At 35.8% G+C, this 19,272-nt stretch overlaps 1 protein-coding gene across 1 annotated transcript; it reads right to left on the minus strand.

Moving 5' to 3' along the window:
* Positions 1–446: 446 nt before the first annotated feature.
* LOC121430601 (WSC domain-containing protein 2-like) lies at positions 447–13,918 on the minus strand. Its single transcript, XM_041627919.1, has 8 exons — positions 13,900–13,918; positions 13,315–13,389; positions 10,454–10,756; positions 6,038–6,202; positions 4,740–5,039; positions 4,097–4,204; positions 2,169–2,250; positions 447–1,325 (listed from the first exon to the last, which is right to left on the minus strand). Exons 1-8 carry the CDS (start codon positions 13,916–13,918, stop codon positions 1,226–1,228), a joined length of 1,152 nt encoding a protein of 383 aa, XP_041483853.1. The 3' UTR covers positions 447–1,225.
* Positions 13,919–19,272: the final 5,354 nt, after the last annotated feature.

The following is a 19,272-nucleotide window of genomic DNA, read 5'->3' on the forward strand; positions in this document are numbered from 1 at the left end:
ATTTTTAGCACATGCGGGATTATTGGGGGGGCAAAACGATATGTTTGCCCCCCCCCCCCCAGGATCGACGCCTGTGGAGACAGGTATGTTGCTCGAAAGGTTTAGGGGAGAGAGAATAAGAACTATAGAAAAACAGAACATTAATAGGTGATTTTTATTATGTCAAGGAGCTTCTGTTTAAAGCTCCTTTATACAAAGTTTAACTTTAATGGTTCATGATGAGAACATTTTTTTCGGAAAAATGGTGTAAAAATTATTTATCTGTTGATATACTGAGGGTCCATAAAGACAATTTCCTATTTTTTAAGGTAAATGGTATGTCATTGTCTTTAACTGCATATGAAAGGAAGGTGCTCGTATATGACTTCACAGATAAACAAAAATCAAATTTCTAATATTTTTTTATACATGATATCTTAAATTTGCCTCAAACTTCACCATTAACCATTTTTTTTATTTTTACAATTAAATTTTCGTGAGGGTGAACTTTCTCTTTAAAGTTGCTTGATTCGGCAATGAAACCATTTTGTACATTCCGTCCAATAAAGTTGTGCTAAAAAAATAATAATGAACCCCACCACAAAATGCACTCCTCAATGCCGAGTGTTCAATGCAGGCAACAACACTACAATGTTCGGGAAGTCAAGAACAACAAAAACTTTATTGAATGTAATATTTTATTACTTGACTTCATAATGACAATTCCAAAACTTGAACACTTTATATACAACGATTTTCTGATGTGGTTCACTAACTTTAAGCACCACTGGTTGTTTCGATGGAATTCGAACATTCTGATTCTCGTATAGAGTCAGTGGCGGAGAGATATGGGGGGGGGGGGTTCATGACTAAGAAAAAAAAATTAAAGAAAAGAGAAGAGAAGGTGAAATACGATATTAATTTCTGAGCATTATGTCAAAATCTTTAATCAAATTTGATTTTTGTTTTAAAAAGGTCAAAATTATTTGCTCATTTCGCCACTGCGTAAACCGAACCAGGTTGTGCTTCTGCGGTCACGCGCTGTTTTCTAAGGAGCGTTTCATCAACATAGTTGTCCGACAAGTTGTCTGATCTGACAACTTTCCTTGATTCTGATTGGCTGAGTGGTACTGTTACTACAGTAACTGTATGATAAAATATGGCTTGTCGGATTAAACGTCCGGCAAGTCCTTTCATGAAAGACTTCCCTGGACTCTTCGACAAAGTTGTTGAGATGACAGTCGTCCTAGTGTGTTCCGTCTCCCACAGGTCTTGGCTGTAGGTCCATGGAAGGATCATGTCCCTTTTCTACAGTTTTCATACTCATGGAACTTGGCCCCTTGCGTCTATTCATAAACATGATAAGGGAAAATGTGATATCACTTAACTACTGTAACAAACTTGTGGCGCTGTTAACCGAACAAGTCATTTGTCAATTACTTTGTCTTCTCCCATACTAAGAACAAAATTTTCAGTGTCATTTATACGCTAAGTGATTTTTATTTATGACATTGATGACTGCATTGAACAGAGAATACCATTGACAGGTCAATGATATTACATGAAACATCAATATCATGTGGTGTATTAATATAATTACTAAGAATGAATACGCATTCTTAAAAAAATCTGATGTGTTTTAAATGGGCGAAAAGAGGAATTCAAGTTTACTGTTATTTAAATTTGCACCTATGTCTCTCATGATAAGTTTTAGAGTAATTTTGAACCATGAAATAATTTGAAAAAAGATATAATTTTATTTTTTTATGATAGATATAATTTCAACTTATACAAAATTAAGAGATTGCTAAACCAAGTGGTCCATGCGAAATTAAATGAGAGAATGAAATTGAAAATTTAATCATGAAAATCATTTTACTGCTTGTATGTTTAAGGGACCTAAAAAAGAAAAGCCTTGGTTGTTGGTTGAATTTAGGTTCAACCACTTTTGATTTCCGCAGAAACTTCTTTTCCGACTTATTTTATATGAGTCACTGAATACTTCACTTTTTTCCAGTCACGCTCACATTTACCACGTTTATGTAACTTTATTATTTCAAGTTTATCATGCATGTTTTTTATTATTGTAAAATATATCAACAGTGGAAAAATAAATTCAAATCAAAATGTGGATTCAAAACTGCTATTGTACGTCATATATTTTTTTCATTGCATGAATATAAAATTACCTTTGTCGAATAAGTAAGAAAGTAACAACAACTGCATACAGCAAAATAATTGCGACTACGACGATCAAACCAATTCGCCCTCCTGTAAAAAATATAACAAATGAAAAAATAAAATGTTATTGCAGCAACCTCTTCCAAATACATTATTTCCATTGTTTTAACGGATTAAAAGAAAAACAAAAGCATTTAATATATATATATACATATATATATATATGTATATATATATATATATATTTTTTTTTATTGATTCCACTTTTAAAACAAATATCATAATATACGTAACAAATGTGGTCATAAACATAGTGTATCAATGATAAAATTAAGTATCTAACATAAGTTTTTAAGCGTAAGGTACACTACAAAATGTAAAAAAAGTGAGGAGCCTAAATAAAATATATAACGTCAACTCACTCAATTACCCAATTAGCGAGTTTGTAATGTACATCAGGGCCCAGTAACACAGAACGTAGCAACTGATCATGTAGCTTAGCTTTCCGATCGACCATACACAATATGCGTAATCAATGCAACCAATCGTATAGCCTTGCGATAAATTGCTAACCCTTTTTAAAATGTTCCATACAGTATCATGGCATTGCTACACTCTAAAAAAAGATTTACCCAGTATAGGGTAAAATGGGAACATGCATGTGGGTTGGGTAAAAAGATACTTAATATTTTGTAAATTTAACGCAAAGTTGCGTTGAAATAGCCCAATACGGGGTAAATTTGTACCCAGGAAACATGCATGTTTCCTTCCCACCCAATATTGGGTAAAAAATTTTACTCAGTGTTTTTAGAGTGTAGTAATGTACCACAGTCTATGGTACATTACAATGGCATTACTATGGTATTACTATGATATTACTATGGTATTATGGTACTTGTGTATTCTCAAATAGTACTTTCCGAATCCGTATGGTACTTCTGTGATAGTACTATAGTACAAATGAATTTACCATGGATACTATGGTAATACTATGGTAATACCATAGTAATACCATGGTACTGTATGTTCCTTTTTTACAAGGGAAGCTTTTTTACAGGGCCCAGAGCACCTAGAAATAAAGGTCATTTGTACTGACATGATTCAAGTGAAACTCCGACATGACACCGCAATATGATTGACTCACATAGCAATAATCAATTTAATCCAATGGCCTCTAAACAAATCCTGCATCGCATTGACTATACAAGGCGGATCAAAAAAAACAGCTCTGTGGGAGCTTGCAGCTAAAGATGGATATCTTGGTAGAGAAATTTCACCGAAATAACGAGCGAAACTTCAAACGCCGTATTAAAGTTGAAAAACAAAATAAAATCGGGTATAATCATGATAATAATAATAATGATAGTGATTTCTTAAGCGCACACATTTTCCGCAGTGCGAAGACGTTCAAGGCGCTTGCCAAGCAAAAGTTCATTTTGAATATATACCCCCAAAATAAAAATATGCATGCAAAAGGAATTTTACGAAGAGATCTGAAATAAATACATGTACTAAATACAAAAGGGTTCAAAACATTATTAAAGGAACAGTTCTACATCACTCGCTGTACTTTCCATTTCATTAAAGACTTGTTCATTTAATTATCCTTTATATTCATACTCATCAATAAACGTTAATTTTTGGCTGGAACACCCCCCCAATAAAGGTCTGCCGACTGTTACAGAACTTAGACTTCATCAGTTTGGTTCTCAGTAATGGGAAATAATTCAATTGCAAGTCTATTTTCATTCCAAAAATCAAGCGTACATGCCATTAATTGTAAATTTGCGATTGATTGCTAATCTGCTCCATGAAACAAAGAGAGAGAAATCTGATTTGGCATTGTTAAAATTGATCAATCAGTTGTAAGATTGCAACAGAATATTTCCGATTGATTGCAACCCCTCATGAGTTCTTACTTTTCTAGATATCTTACCTTGGGAGTATTGTACTTCTGTCGTTCGAGTACAATTATACGTTTCCGTCATCACGGTAGGGTAAGGGTAAGTGCCCGGCAATATTGATGGTGTGCGGGTTGTCTCGACTGGATGTACAAAATGTGAAAAAAAAACGTGCGATTAAATGGGAAAAGCATGTGCATGGTTTTTTTTTTTTGTCTTTCTTTTTTTCAACATGTCTCCCAATACATCCAACATTACATTGATATCCAGTTGAGTACTTTTTTGCTTGAGAACCAGCGCTTAATCTCATTATTCAAATTTATTGCAAAATGCAAGCCTTAGTGGTGATTTTCGACGAACCTGAAGTTCGTGACGTAATACTGGATAGCCTTCATTACGAAGGTTCGTACGAAAACTGGAGGACATATTCTTCCAGTTCATGCATATTGTTTTCACTATCATCACATGGATATTATGCATAACCTTTTCTTCATGCTATGATTCATGAAACCTACTACTATGCACCAGAATGCCAACGCCATCGTAAAAGTAGCGCGGATCTACTACAGATACTGAACGCTTGTTGTGCGGCGGACTATTTTAGGCCGGTGGAGACAAAAAAATCACGAGTTCATCACTGAAAACGGTATTAGAAGGAGAAATGGATAGAATTCTTACTGTTGAAAAGAGCAACGTGAGATGGGCCTCCACAAAATTCACTCCTTCGTCCGATACATGGCGAATTACACAATGTTTCAGGTACCCGAGCAGACGGGTCAACGACAATGAATGGACTCCCACATAGACATGTGGCACCAGTAAGTACACCAGCGTAGAGATAGGCCTTTCCAGATCGCTCACACCAGGTAATGCAGTTTGGTATCGTCATGTCATGAATGTCATATGTGATTCCAAAAGGAGTTTCAAGGTTCGTTAACTCTGATAAATGAAAGGGATAGCATCCTAGAAATCCACAATCTGTATAAAAGAGGGCGAAAAGTCTTGTATGAACATTTACAACTGCGACGCAAAAGAAAATAGGCCTACATAAGGAAAACACCGCCTAATCTCCCAAACGACTTCGTTAAAAAAGGTTAAGTCCACCCCGGATCAAAAGTTGATCTCATTCGATAGAGAAAATCAATCAGGCATTACAGAATATGGACCTTACGATAAAAGTTATGACATTTCAAATTTGTATATACTTTCACAAAACAGTAATCAAAGGACAAGTCCATCCCCAACAAAAAGTTGATTCAAATAAAAAAAGAAAAATCCAACAAGCAAAATACTAAAAATTTCATAAAAATCGGCTGTGTAATGAGAAAGTTATGACATTTTAAAGTTTCGCTTATTTTCACAAAACACTTATATGCACTGGCTGGTATGCAAATGAGGAGACTGATGACGTCATCCACTCATTATTTCTCTTGTATTTTATTATATGAAATATGAAATATTCTAATTTTCTCCTCATTGTCAAGTCAAACAATTATGGTTCCTCCCTGAACATGTGGAATTAGCATTGTTTAATACTATGTGGTTCAGTCAAGTTGGTCCTTCTAGTTAAATCTGTAAAAATGAAATAATGTGTAATTCAAACAATAAAAACAAAAGAAATAGTGAGTGATAAACATCAACTGACACATTTGCATGTTAATGAGTTGTGCATCACTGTTTTTATGAAAAATAAGCGAAATTTTAAAATGCCATGACTTTCTTATTTTACATCCGATTTTGATGAAATTTTCAGCAATATGCTGGTTTCATTTTTTTTCTATTAATTCAAATCAACATTTTCCTGGGGTGGACTTGACCTTTAATATGCACAACTCATTGATATGCAAATGGGAGAGTCGATGATGTCAATCACTATACCCATTTATTTTGTTGTTTTTTGTTTTTGTATGAATGGTACAATTTTTCAATTTTCTTGGATAATAATGTAAGAATGAAGTGGACCCATTCATTCCTACCTTTGAAATGCTGTACTTCTGTCTTCTGATTACACACGTCATTCCCAGACAGAGATGACGTCGATGATGTTTCAGGGTAAAGAGTCGAGTTATCGAAATCCCAACTCGACTCGGTGGTGCCGAATCCAGCATATATTGTGCCATCTGCCTCGGGAGAAGTCTCGACTAGAAAAAAAAAATGATGCGATTTAACACATATTATCTTTTGCTAGAGTCCTTTTTATTTCTCTGCTGGCCTGAAGTACATGCAGGTTCAATATATTGTTGTCTTTTCCAAATTTACCTTTCCTCTTTTTTCACACTTTCCTTTCTTCTTTTTTTTTCGTTTCCCCCTATTTTTCTGGTTTTCGGCCTTATTGCTTTTCATTTTAAAGGGGAAGATTGCCCGGAAGCAAAGTTTGTTGTAAAACAAAATAGCAAAAGAATGATAAAAAATATTGTTGAAGGTTTGAGGAAAATTCGTTAAAGGTTACGAAAGTTATTAGAATTTTAAATTTTGTTTTTTGTTTTGACGTCATAAACGAGCAGCTGCCCGATATTTTATGTTTATAAAAACTCATGAATTTTATTTTATAGCTCCTGATGACTAATTTTCTTTTGATCGGTGTGAAATTATTTGTCTATTGATACACAAAATGTACAGTAATAACAATTTTCAATTTTCTGTGAAAATGAAATTACATTGATTTTTAACCATTTACTATATTAAAGGAATGCTGCTCGCATATGACGTCTCAAATCAAACAATTTAAATTCTTATTAATTTTCATTTCTTCGATAGATTTTTTCTCAAACATTCGTCAATATTTTTGGTATTTTCCTGCTATTTTTACGATAAACCTTTTGTTAGGTAAACTTCCCCTTGAATTTCTATACTTCATTTTCAACAACGTTGGGGAAACTTCACAGGATGGAAAGGAGTAAGATCAAGTGTTCTTTTTATGAGAGGATAATGTAATAGAGGTTTCACATGGACGAATTGTTTGTCATATGATAAGTATAAGCCAAAAAGTTATGGATGGGGAATATGCATTCATTGTCGAAAGGGAAAATTTGTACACGTGTGACATCACAAATCTTGTTTACAGTGCCAATAGGAGGATCTCCTTATACATGTTATAGTGATCTCAATAATGGAGCGTTGTGGCCCAGTGGATTAGTCTTCTGACTTTGAAACAGAGGGTCGTGGGTTCGAATCCCAGCCATGGCGTAATTTCCTTCAGCAAGAAATTTATCGACATTGTGCTGCACTCAACCCAGGTTAGGTGAATGGGTACCCGGTAGGAAGAAATTCCCTGAATGCTTGAGCGCCTAGGCAGCCCAGCTAAAGCCGGGGTAATAATAAAAGTAAGGCTCGGTGTGAGTTCTTAGAAGTGAAGCGGCTTCCCTGGTTAAATAAATCTATTTTATCATTTTTATTATTATCAATAGCTTTAATCAGGCCACGGTGTCCCGACAGAGAATAAAAATCTAAAAATACAATTTTGGAAGTTATAATGGGTATTATCAAAACTGAAGCTAGGTCCTTTCGGTAAGCGTCGACTGATAACAATATTTTGTGACCAGCAGCCCCAAAACCACTAATAAGTCGCCCAAAATTAGTATTTGAATTATTTTGAGTAGAAAATGCACATTCTACGCTTTAAAATGATGTCAAAATAGATCACCATTTACACATAAAAGTACTTGATTGCATGCAGATGTAGTAGAAACTACGCGAGAACCCCGGGCGGGGGGGGAGGTCAGTCAAATATATACACACGCGTGACCAAGTAATTTCCAAACACCTCCTAAACGAGTTGTTCTCTGTGTGCAAAATAAACCCCTGAACAAGTTTTTTCACGGGCTTTATTTACACATTTTGGCCCCTAAATAATTTGTCGCTAAAATATGACCTCGGTTACGCGTGTGTACAGCAGTATATTTAACTGCCCCTCCCCCCATGGCGAGAACTTCACAAACTAAGAAACTGTGTTTGAAGTTCTAAGTTCACTCAAGCATGACATGTGCAACTGTGCGATCTCCAGAAAATTCCATGCAGTCCGCTAAAACTTTTGTCAAATAAACTTTTGTCTTGTTTTTTTATTCAACGTTACAAAGTTGACACTACAAATAAGAAGAATTATCAGTAACCTATTAAAGATTTTTTTTGAAGGCCAAATTACTATTTGGCTATTTATAGAGAACCTTCCCTGGCGACTTGTTGTGGATTTCATCACATTATAATCAAGTAAATATATACATAAATTGCATATAATGAGTACACGATTTTATCAACTAGATAACAACATAGACGAACTGGTTTTATGGGACCTCTTTAGGGACACGGGCTGTGAGCGATCGAGACCCGGGTCGAGACCCGGGAATGAATATCATGATAAAAGGGAATCTAATTAAACAATAATCTGACGGTGATTGCTCATGTTCAACAAGAAGTCGAACCCTGATAACAATAATAATAATAATTAGATTTTAATTCGTCATGAGGACGAATTAGGTGGTCCGTCATGATATCTCATTACCGAAAATGACCGAAATTGGTAAAAGATTCAAATACCAGCAATTTTCCCGTAAAATTTCGATATATGTGTAATTGACTCAATTGCAAAAATTTTCACTTCACAGAAGGTACCTGAAAATTTGATATACGTTATATGTAGTAAAAATGACCAAATAGAAAAAAAAATATGGAAATTTCCGCAAAATGTCCGGAATGAATGCTTACAACCCAATAGCATTTCAATATTGCAGCGTTTACTAAAAAAAAGACATATATGATGTTTTACATTGTTAAAATTACCCCTTAAAATGTTCCGACAAAGTTACAAAAAATGTCCTACATAAAAACCGCGAAGCAAGTGGGCTTGAAATTTTCAGCAAGACCCTAGATTTGATTAATAACACATTTCCTTGAAAAAAATTCTCAAAAATTCGGTCCAGAAAAAATTTGCAAAAACTTAAACAGGTCACAACACATTGATGCTGCGGTCAAAAGTTACAATTATTCCACGTTATTTGTAGGGAATTGTCTTTACTACATCATATCAAAATTTGAGAGAAAATCGACCACTAATAACGAAGATACAGTCAAATATACATAAATACGTTGACGTAATTGCGAAAATGTGTAATTTTCATTTCTAACGTAATCTTGACGTAACTACGCAATCTCCAGATGGGGTTTTGAATATATCCAAGAATGAGGAAAAACTTGGGGTCAACGGACTCCCTGAAGAGCTACAGTGAATTTTATATATAGGCATATTTTTGCGAGTTTGCACGCGCGTGTAATGCAGATTTGAATGGACGCGCATTCCCGTATTATTGGTCGTTAGAGGCTGAATGAGGTATCAAATTAATCAGAAGATAATGGACAATAAAAAAAAAATTCATAAAATGAATGACGACTCGATGATGCATATTGTACAACGCCTACTTAGCTTGTTGTACGCGATCAAATGGGAGGCTGAATGTCACACATTCCTACCGTTGCACACAAGACGTACCATCCAAAATGTACCATTGCACGGCTTTAGGAGGTGACGTCACAATGCGATTTCATTGAATAAGATGACAATGCGCGTACAACCCGCTGGCTAAATGCGCATTGCTGTCCAAGATCATGTGCGCTTGTGGGCCCGGCTTGTGGGATTTTGCTTTTCGCTTTCAATATTTTTGCTCCTTTTCCATAGATTACTGGAGGGAAAAACTTTTCTTTTTTCATATTTTCGCTAGATTCCGAGGCGTTGTACAACACAAATAGCGAATATTCTTATTCGTGCAATGGTGCGAGATTTCGCATTCGGTGAAAGAAAGAAACGCTCTATTCAACTCGGCTAACGCCTTGTTGAATAGAGCATCTTTCTTTCACCTCATGCGAAATCTCGCACCATCACAATCATGCCTATTCGCTATTTGTATACTGATGGTAGGTGCAAGAACGCGCACACATACCTGTTCGCGCGCAAATTCTTGACATGCTCAAAATGGTCTGAAACGTACCCAAACTTGACCACGATTGATTTGGGAAATTTTTTATATTCTTTGGTATTACTCGGCCCAAGCATCGAACCCATGACCTCCCATTCATGAGGCGGACGCTCATAGCAGAGGGGCCGGGAAAGGGTTATTTCCAACATAATCATATAGTTTTGAAAAAAAAGCAATAGCAATAACAGTGTGTGACATCATCAATTTCCTTACTAGCTACCAAACTGTTTAGGGTAAATTATGAATAAAAATTATATAATTTCAACATTTTTAGATTAACGCTCTGTCAAAGGACGCGTGTAGTGGGATTCGGACCCGGATCTTCTAGTTCAAAGTCCGTAGACTTATCCACTGAGCCACAAAACCTCTATGTGTATCAGGGTAGACACGGGGAGCAGAAGGAAAATAAATAGGTCTCATTCTTACTATCGAAGAGAGCGACATGAAAAAGACCTCCGCAGTTGTTAATGCGTCTTCCGGTACATCTTCTGTTGCACATCGATTCTTCAACGCTGGCAGACTGATTAATGGCCAGCGATGCATTCCCACAGAGGCAAGTGCCACCTCTGTATACCGCAGCATAGGTATAGGCATTTTCAGAGCGATTGCACCAGGTAATGCAGTCAGGTATCGTCACTTCGGTTTCTATGTCAGCAGAGTTTATCCAAGGCTCTTCAAGATCAGTTAACTCCGGTAAATCACGAGGGTAACATCCAAGATATCCACTCTCTACAGAAACGATAAAAATAAGTTCTTTTAACATTGGTTCATGGCCCTTTACCTTTTACCTTGGAAAGCGAAATTAAATGTTGCAAATTTATTCAGATATGGTTTGAAATTACCCGACAGACTTTATGCGGCCGTTATCATATAACACAACAAATAGATTTAACGCCTCAAGACTAATTTTATGTGTCAGTAATGCGGAAGTGTGTGAAAAATTGTAAATGATGAGTTAAAATTGTCAAATTCTGAGGGTTTTTCACATTTTGAAACTGTACGAAATCAAACAAAACGTCGCCCACTATGGCAATTTCAGGGCTTTCTTTTTGTGTTTAATAATCACTTTTTGTGATCAATAAAATTGAAGATGTCCCCGATTAGCTATTTTAATCCAGTCACTTTTCAGCTTTCCAATGAAACTGGCACCATCAAAGGCTACACAGTGCGTATAAAAAAAACGGAACAGATTTGAAAAGTCTATAAAATTCATGTTTCAAATTATGATGTCTATATTTTGGTGCTAATAGGTGCTCTAATGTCTTATCTTTCAAATGCTAGTAATACCATGATAACATTTGTTCTACGGCGGCCGTACGGCGAGTCGAAAACAGCCGTTTTATCAATTTTGATTCAAACCAGCTGTATGTAGTTGGACAAAAAAATGTTAAAATGGCTGTTTTCGACTCACCGTACGGCCGCCGTAGAACAAATGTGACCATGTCATAAAAAGATAGTTTCGTTCATGCTTGAGCGAACACGGAATGCTTTTGTCTGGGGTTGAAATGGAAGCTTGCGTCACAATGGCATAGTCTTACTAATCAGCAGACTTCCTCTTAACCTTTTCATTATCTTTGCCATAATTTTCAAATCATGCGGTCAAAATTTATTTTCATATCTATTTATTTGCTAGAATTATTCTGTTGTTTCTTTTTAATATGCTCTCTGTTAGGTTTGAATATTCCTTCTTCAAGCTAAAACAATTTTGTTTCAACCGAATTATGGGAGCGCGTGGATTTTTTTTAAAAATCCATTCATTGTGTGCTACAAAGGTTATGGTGCCTTTTGAACAGTGTCATACAGATGGGCGGGCGCTCGAGATGCCCCCCCCCCCCCCTCAATAAAAAAAATCATGACCAAGAAAAAAAGTGGACAGGAAATAAAAGGAAAAGTATCAAGTAAGATATGATATTATTTTTTTAATATTATGTCAAAATCTTTCACAAAATTTGATATTGTAATAAAAAAGTGGGAATATTTGCGTGCTCACTTCGCTCACTCACAACTTTTTAATAGATTTTACCCGATCTGCCATATCTAGCTCCTTCAAAATTGACTCAATACACCATTGTTATTGAAAAACATGAATTCCTTCTTGTGTTTCCTGTCAAGCAATTAAACTTGATCAAGGAATCAATGACTCCTTGAAAAACAGAGTCATGTCTTTAAAGGTACATAACATATTTTGTTTCACGTAATAAAGGTATTTGAATAATCTCAAGTTTTCCCAATTAATAATTCAAATCTTCTTGCTTGGGTTGGAAAAAATCTTCTTTTCTCAGTTACCTATGAAGGAAAATTAAATGGTAAGAGACGTTAAAATGAAAAAAACAAGATAATTCAATTGAATAAATAAATTTGTAAATGAAATTTGACGGCATAATTCGAAAATTGTGGCACAGATAATGAAAAAGTCAAGAGGAAGTCTCCTGATTAGCAAGAAGTTTGATCATCATATTACTCATATTCTGGCGAAAGCCTCTTTTTGAGCCCCCAACAAAAACGTCCCGTGTTCGCTCAAGCATGAACAAAATTTCTTTTTTTAATTGCAATTAAAAGATAAGACCTTAGAGCAACTATTAACACCAAAATAAAAATATCATAATTTGAAACAAAAGTTTTATAGACTTTTCAAATCTGTCCCGTTTTTTATATACGCACTGTACAGTGCACCGGTAAAAAAAATTTCTACTTATTTAAAAAGTGGAAGCTACATAGATTAATTTGCATTTCGTTGTCATTCCATCTCCTAAAAGTACATGGTTCTCTAGGCTCTAACCCTCGGCATTGGGTATCGTATCCTAGGTGCCACGAAGGCACAAGATATTCATTCGACCCAACCAAAATTTCATTTTTTAATTTGATATTGCTGATTAACAAAAGTGTATGAATATGATTTACCATCTAATACTTATTATAGGGAAGGCAACTACTGAGCTTCATAATTTTGCACAAATTGGGAATTTGATTTAGGAACCTTTTTGGAAGAAATATTGATGACTCTGGAACTATTTGGGGCCGCGGAAGTATTAGGGTCACTTTACTGTTTCACGTGATGACTATGATCCGGTCAAGAGATGCATTCATATCAGCCGATTTCAAATGAATTGGTCGAAGTACCCTTTTCTGGTCAGATATGGAATGTCAGACATATATCTCCACTGGTGGTAAGCATCCGACCCACGAATTTCAACTTTTTTTATTATTATTTTCAACAGTGCCATTTTAACACACGATTCTATTGGAAATGATCCCCCTAGTAATTATGGTAATGGTAATATCCTTACCGTAGCATATCACTTCTGAAGTAAAAAAGTTAAATTGACCAGGATGTGCAGAGCACTCGGCAATGCTGTCTTCATCTGAAATAAAAGAGACACATAGAATAGAAAAGTGATTACTTTATACGTTTGCGTTGATGCGCAAATGAGAAGGGCAGCCGTATGTTGCAGTGTTGCTAGTAAAATGGTCAACTTTTCTATGACAACTAAAAAAAATAATAAGTAATCGCTTTCGAACTTTTGTGCAGTATATTTTTTTGTAATTTCTCATTTCTATTTTTCAATGAAACAACACGGCCAGTTTTGCTGCCGTCTATGTTCGTTGGCTGTCAAAAAAAGTTATTAGTATGCAGGTTGAAGGCGGTACAACAGGCTGAAAAATAATGCGATTTGAACAGATAAGTAAAATCAGATAAACAAAACATTGAAAATCTCATTAAAGTTGGTCAAGATAATTATGACAAAAGTATGACACTTTTAATTTTGACATTAATTTGATGAAACATAAATTGATATGCAACCTGATTATGTCATAATTGTTCTTTTTTTTTCATTGTATAAAATTGCATTTCCTCGAATTCTGTCCTTCACAAAATGAAGCAAAATGCATTGACTACTGAATAATTGCTGCAACTTATTTTGTTACAACGGTACATACCCCCCCCCACACACACACACACACACACATACTTATATTTAAATATGAAATAATAAGATAAGGGAAATTAGGGTCATGACGTCATCAAGCATATTCATGACGGCGTGCACAAAACTGTTTTCACAAAACTTTGCTAAAATATGGAATTCAATAATATCCTTACTTTGTGGAAATTTTCAGCATTTTAAAAGGTGAATTTCACTCGATTTTGCTCAGATAAAATCGCTTTCAGCCCGAAGTTCCCTGCTAAGAAAATCTACATTCTATTTCTTTTTTTCATGGAATCAAAAAAGATACGGACTGGAAATATATTTTCACACTTACCCCCAACACATTCTATTTCTAAATTGGAGTCATCTACGAACCCAAATTGCCAGGAATCTTCATTATTGGCGGCTGGGTATCCGAGCTCTCGGCAAATAACCGACGCTTCATCGTAAAAGAATCCCCATGTAGAAACTGTCTGCCATTCAGTTGAGTAATCAGGTACAAGGACTTCTAATCGACCCTCGCTTGGTATTGCTCCACCCACCAGCCTTACATCTATATTTAAAAAAAATGACAAAAACTTGTTTCTTGCAGTGTTACCTTCGTTTTACCGAACCTTATAAGTACAGTCACCCCAACGGAACGAGAATACCGACCGACGGTATGCGCTTGGAAACAACGCAATATCCGGACAGTTGCGTAACTAGGGAGAAAGGACAAGAGGGCATGATGTGCCCCGCATCGGCTGAAGCGTGGAAGGGGGTAAAAAATTGTAGTGGGGAATTTCTTTTCAGAATTTCATGAAGCATAAGTGGCTTATAGACCGCATAATGTCAACTCTTTTGTGCCCTTGCATTGACTGTAAAAGGACAAGTCCACCACAACAAAAAGTCGAATTGAATAAAATGAAAAAATCCAACAAGCATAACACTGAAAATTTCATCAAAATCAGATGTAAAATAAAAAAGTTATGATATGTTATCAAAATCATATGAAAAATAAGAAAGTTATGACATTTTAGAGTTTCGTTTTATTTCACAATATAGTTATAAAATATGCACATCCCGGCCGGTATGCATATGAGGGAATTGATAACATCACTCACTATTTATTCTGTATTTTATTATATGAAACCTGAAATATACTTGATTTCTCCTCATTTTCCTGTGAAACAAAGTTTTATTTCTCCCTGAACATGTGAACCTTGTTTAACATTTTATGGTTCAGTCAAGTTGATCCTTAATGTCAAATCTGTAAAAAAAAATGAAAAATTGTATAGTTCAAACAATAAAAAAATAAAAATAGTGAGGGACATCATTGAATCTCTCATTTGCATGTGACTAGATTGTACATACATGTATAACTATTTTGTGAAAAATAAGCGAAACTTTGAAATGTCATAACTTTATTATTTTACATCCGATTTGATGAAATTTTCATTATGCTTATCTGATATTTCTCTATTGATATAAATCAACATTTTTCTGAAGTGGACTTGACCTTTAAATGCGAAAGAATAACCCCCGTCCAAGGGGATACAACGACACCCGGGTGGCACTTCCATTGACCAGTGGATACCATGCGCGACCATTGGGTCTCGGAAAGCACCCTAAACAGGTAAACAAGTACTTTCCATATTCTGAAAATGCACCCCTTAGCAAGTATTGGCGTGTGAAACCCTACCATTAACAAGTATTGGAAACAAAATGATACCCTTGGCTAGTATTCCATGAAATGAACCCCCCTAAACATGGTAAACAAGTACAGTGTTATTTTAATTGTTATGTCATTGTTACGTCGATTTTACCTTTACCTACATCACTGGGTTTCGTACGGCCCCACCTCCCACACCTCACGCAAGTCGGACTCTAAGCACGTAAAGTGTTGACTGTTGGGACAAAAAGTACATCCTTTATTTTTTAGTCTTTTTATCCTTACAAATTTGACCCTATACACGTAACTTTCCTAGCGAAAGAGATACTTTTTCATTATTTTAGTGTTTTGAAACCCTTATTACGTTAAGTACGTAACGTGCCGTATCTTGAAGAAGACGCGTTTTTTGGGAGCGCATGGTATGCACTCGTCAATGTAATCCCCCCCCCCACGACGCGAATTAACGCTTCATTTTCAATTCAATATACGGTACAGTGCGTATTAAAAAAAGACACTTCCATGACTTTACACTACTATGGTAAAGCCCCGTCGGCGGTGTTGCGGGTGGAAAAAAATGAAGTCCAAATACTCCCCGGGGGGGCCACTTCCATTCACGAGTGGATACCATGCGCGACCATGGGGTCTCGAAAAGCACCCTAAACACGTAATTTCCATAGTCTGAAAATGCACCCCTTAACAAGTATTGGCGTGTGAAACCCTACCCTAAACAAGTATTGGAAACAAAACGATACTCTTGTCCAATATTCCCTGAAAAATGATGAACCCCTAAACAAGTACAGGAATGTTTTATTGTTACGGGTCCTTCGGTCGTCGGCTTTACCTTATTTGGTTTAGTACGACCCATCTTCTCCACCTCGCGCAAATCAGACTCTAAACACGAAATTTTGGGGCAAAAAGGACATCCTTTATAAAACATTTAATTTTGTTTTATCATCCCCGCAAATTAGACCCTAAACACGTAATTTTCCTAGCGAAATAGATACCCTTTTTTCATTATTTTTGTGTTTTTGACACCCTTATCACGTTCCGTACGTAACGTGCCCTATCGTGAAAAAGACATCCTTTTTACGTGTTTTTTGGTCGCGCATGGTATCCACTCGTCAATGTAAGTGCCCCCCCCCCCGGGAAATACTCTAAAGGCTGACAAGATGGTTACAAGCATGTATAAGCCCCCCCCCCCTCAAAAAACTCTGATGCTACCATCGCGTTTGCCTTAGAGGCCTAGCATGAACGTTTTGATAGTGAATCGATAAGGATAACTTATATTATTACAACTTGATGTATGCTACCCTTTTCGAAATGGGCCATAGATCTAAACAATTATATTTCTAGTGATGTGAGTGAAGAAAGGCATAAATGCTCCATCGTTGACTCACATCAAAGTTCTATAGGCCAATAAATTGATAAAGTAAACAAAAACAACAGAAATGTCAATAGGAGGAGTGGACACCAAAAACAGCAAGGGTAGAATAGCATTCAGCAATAGACACAAGACGCTATTGGAGCTGTTGCTAAATGTGGAAAGATGTGTAGAATAAATCTAAGTGTGGTGACATCTTCAAATAAGAAAGAAATGCAAAATTAGCCAACATGAAAATAATTCAAGAGGTAAACTCAAAATTAAATACATAAATAAAAAAAAAGTAAATGCAAATGCCAACCATAGATCAAAATTATGATGAAGTAGTATTTTGCAACAGAACCATGTACCAATAGAATAAAGCTGAGAAAAAAATTAACACAATGACATGCTGTAGGGGTGATGAAAATATCTAGACAAATCTCTATTTCAGTGAAATACAGTGAAAAAATATTCTTAAAGGACAAGTCCAACCCAACAAAAACTTGATTCTAATAAAAAGAGAAAAAATTCAACAAGCATAACACTGAAAATTTCATCAAAATCAGATGTAAAATAAGAAAGTTATGGCATTTTATAGTTTCGCTTATTTTCAACAAAATATGAACGAGCCAGTTACATCCAAAAAAGAGAGTTGATGACATCACTCACTCACTATTTCTTTTGTATTTCATTATATGAAATATGAAATATTTTTATTTCATCGTCATTGTCATGTGAAATGAAGTTTCATTCCTCCCTGAACACGTGGAATTCCATTATTTTAACATTTTGTGGTTCAGGCAAGGATGCCCTAATCGTCAAATTCGTAAAAATTGAAATATTGTTTAATGCAAACAATAAAAAACAAAAGAAATAGTGAGTGTCATCATCGACTCTCTCATTTGGATGTAACTGGCTCGTTCATATAACTATTTTGTTGAAAATAAGCTAAATTTTTAATGTCATAACTTTCTTATTTTACATCCGATTTTGATGAAATTTTCAGTATTGTGCTTGTCTGCCTCCTCTACTGATTCAAATCAACATTTTTCTGAGGTGGACTTGACCTTTAAACCCTTGTCGATGGGGATAACACTACATGACCATCATGTAGTAGTGAAACCCCTTTTTGGGGCTTGCCAGAGTTAACTCAGCACCCCCTTACAAAAATCGTCCCAAGGGCCCCGATACAACGCTGAGCCTCACATGAAAATACTATTACTTTGAACTTCCCCTTTAAAATTGATTCCTTCGGGTATGGCATTATGGATGCCATGATAGACATATATATATGTGGTACGAAAGGAATATTAAGGTATATTTAGGTATTACGTCATTGCTCCTCCTGCTCCCCCGTAGTCCCGGTGAAAATATGCACAACTATTTTTCTTAAGTTAAACATGAAGGATGTACTCTTTCAGGACATTCTACATAAAAACCTTACCTGTTATGTTTAAGTCCGATGAACTGACATGCACGATAAGGATGGAATGCACGACGATCGCTACAATTGGCCTTAATTCCATCTCACATGTAAAGTTGCAAAGAGGCACCTATACTCCCAGCAGACTTCGGTTTGGATTAGAATTAGATTTAATTGATTGAAAATCAGACCCAAATCAATACAGAAATATTTTATCGACTTCGCTTGTATCTGGACGATGTCATTAAATTCAGTTCCGAAGTTTGCTTGCTGCTAATATAAGTGATTTTTCTTCTTCTTTCCTTCTTTCTTTCCTTATTTTTCGTTTTTTGTGTGCATAGATCCGGATGAACTAGAATCCCTATACCGGAAGAAAACGTAGTATATCCTGTAGAAACCACAAACCTCCAAAGTGGAATATTTTATTCCTCGATGTCAGAAAATTGTCCTAAAGTTTTGCTCTTCTCTTTTATAGCGAGCATTAGTTACACTCATCCATGACAATTTTCAAAAAAAAATCATGCCACAAATAGGCCCTACAATGAAATTTTTTTTGTTTTCCGTTTCTTTCTAAAATCGTTCACAGTTCCCTGTCTTTTTTTATAATGAAGCGCATAGTTGCGCTTTATTATACGGTATTGGGCATTGGCGGCAGAAGCCAACGAATTTAGGGGGGGGGGTCCACCTGAAATTTAGGAATGGACACAGGTAAAACAAAATGGGCAAGGAAAAAAAAGGTTATCAACAAAAATTGGAGGGGGGTCTAGGAAACAAAGTTGACAAGCAAAAAAAAGGTTATCAACATAAATTATAGGGGGTCCGCCCCCACCTAAAATTTAGGGTTTTCGACTTGCTTCCGAAAAGATGGGCGGGAACTTA

The sequence above is a fragment of the Lytechinus variegatus genome, chromosome 17 (genome assembly GCF_018143015.1).
Source record: "Lytechinus variegatus isolate NC3 chromosome 17, Lvar_3.0, whole genome shotgun sequence".
NCBI classification, from domain to species: Eukaryota; Metazoa; Echinodermata; class Echinoidea; order Temnopleuroida; family Toxopneustidae; genus Lytechinus; species Lytechinus variegatus.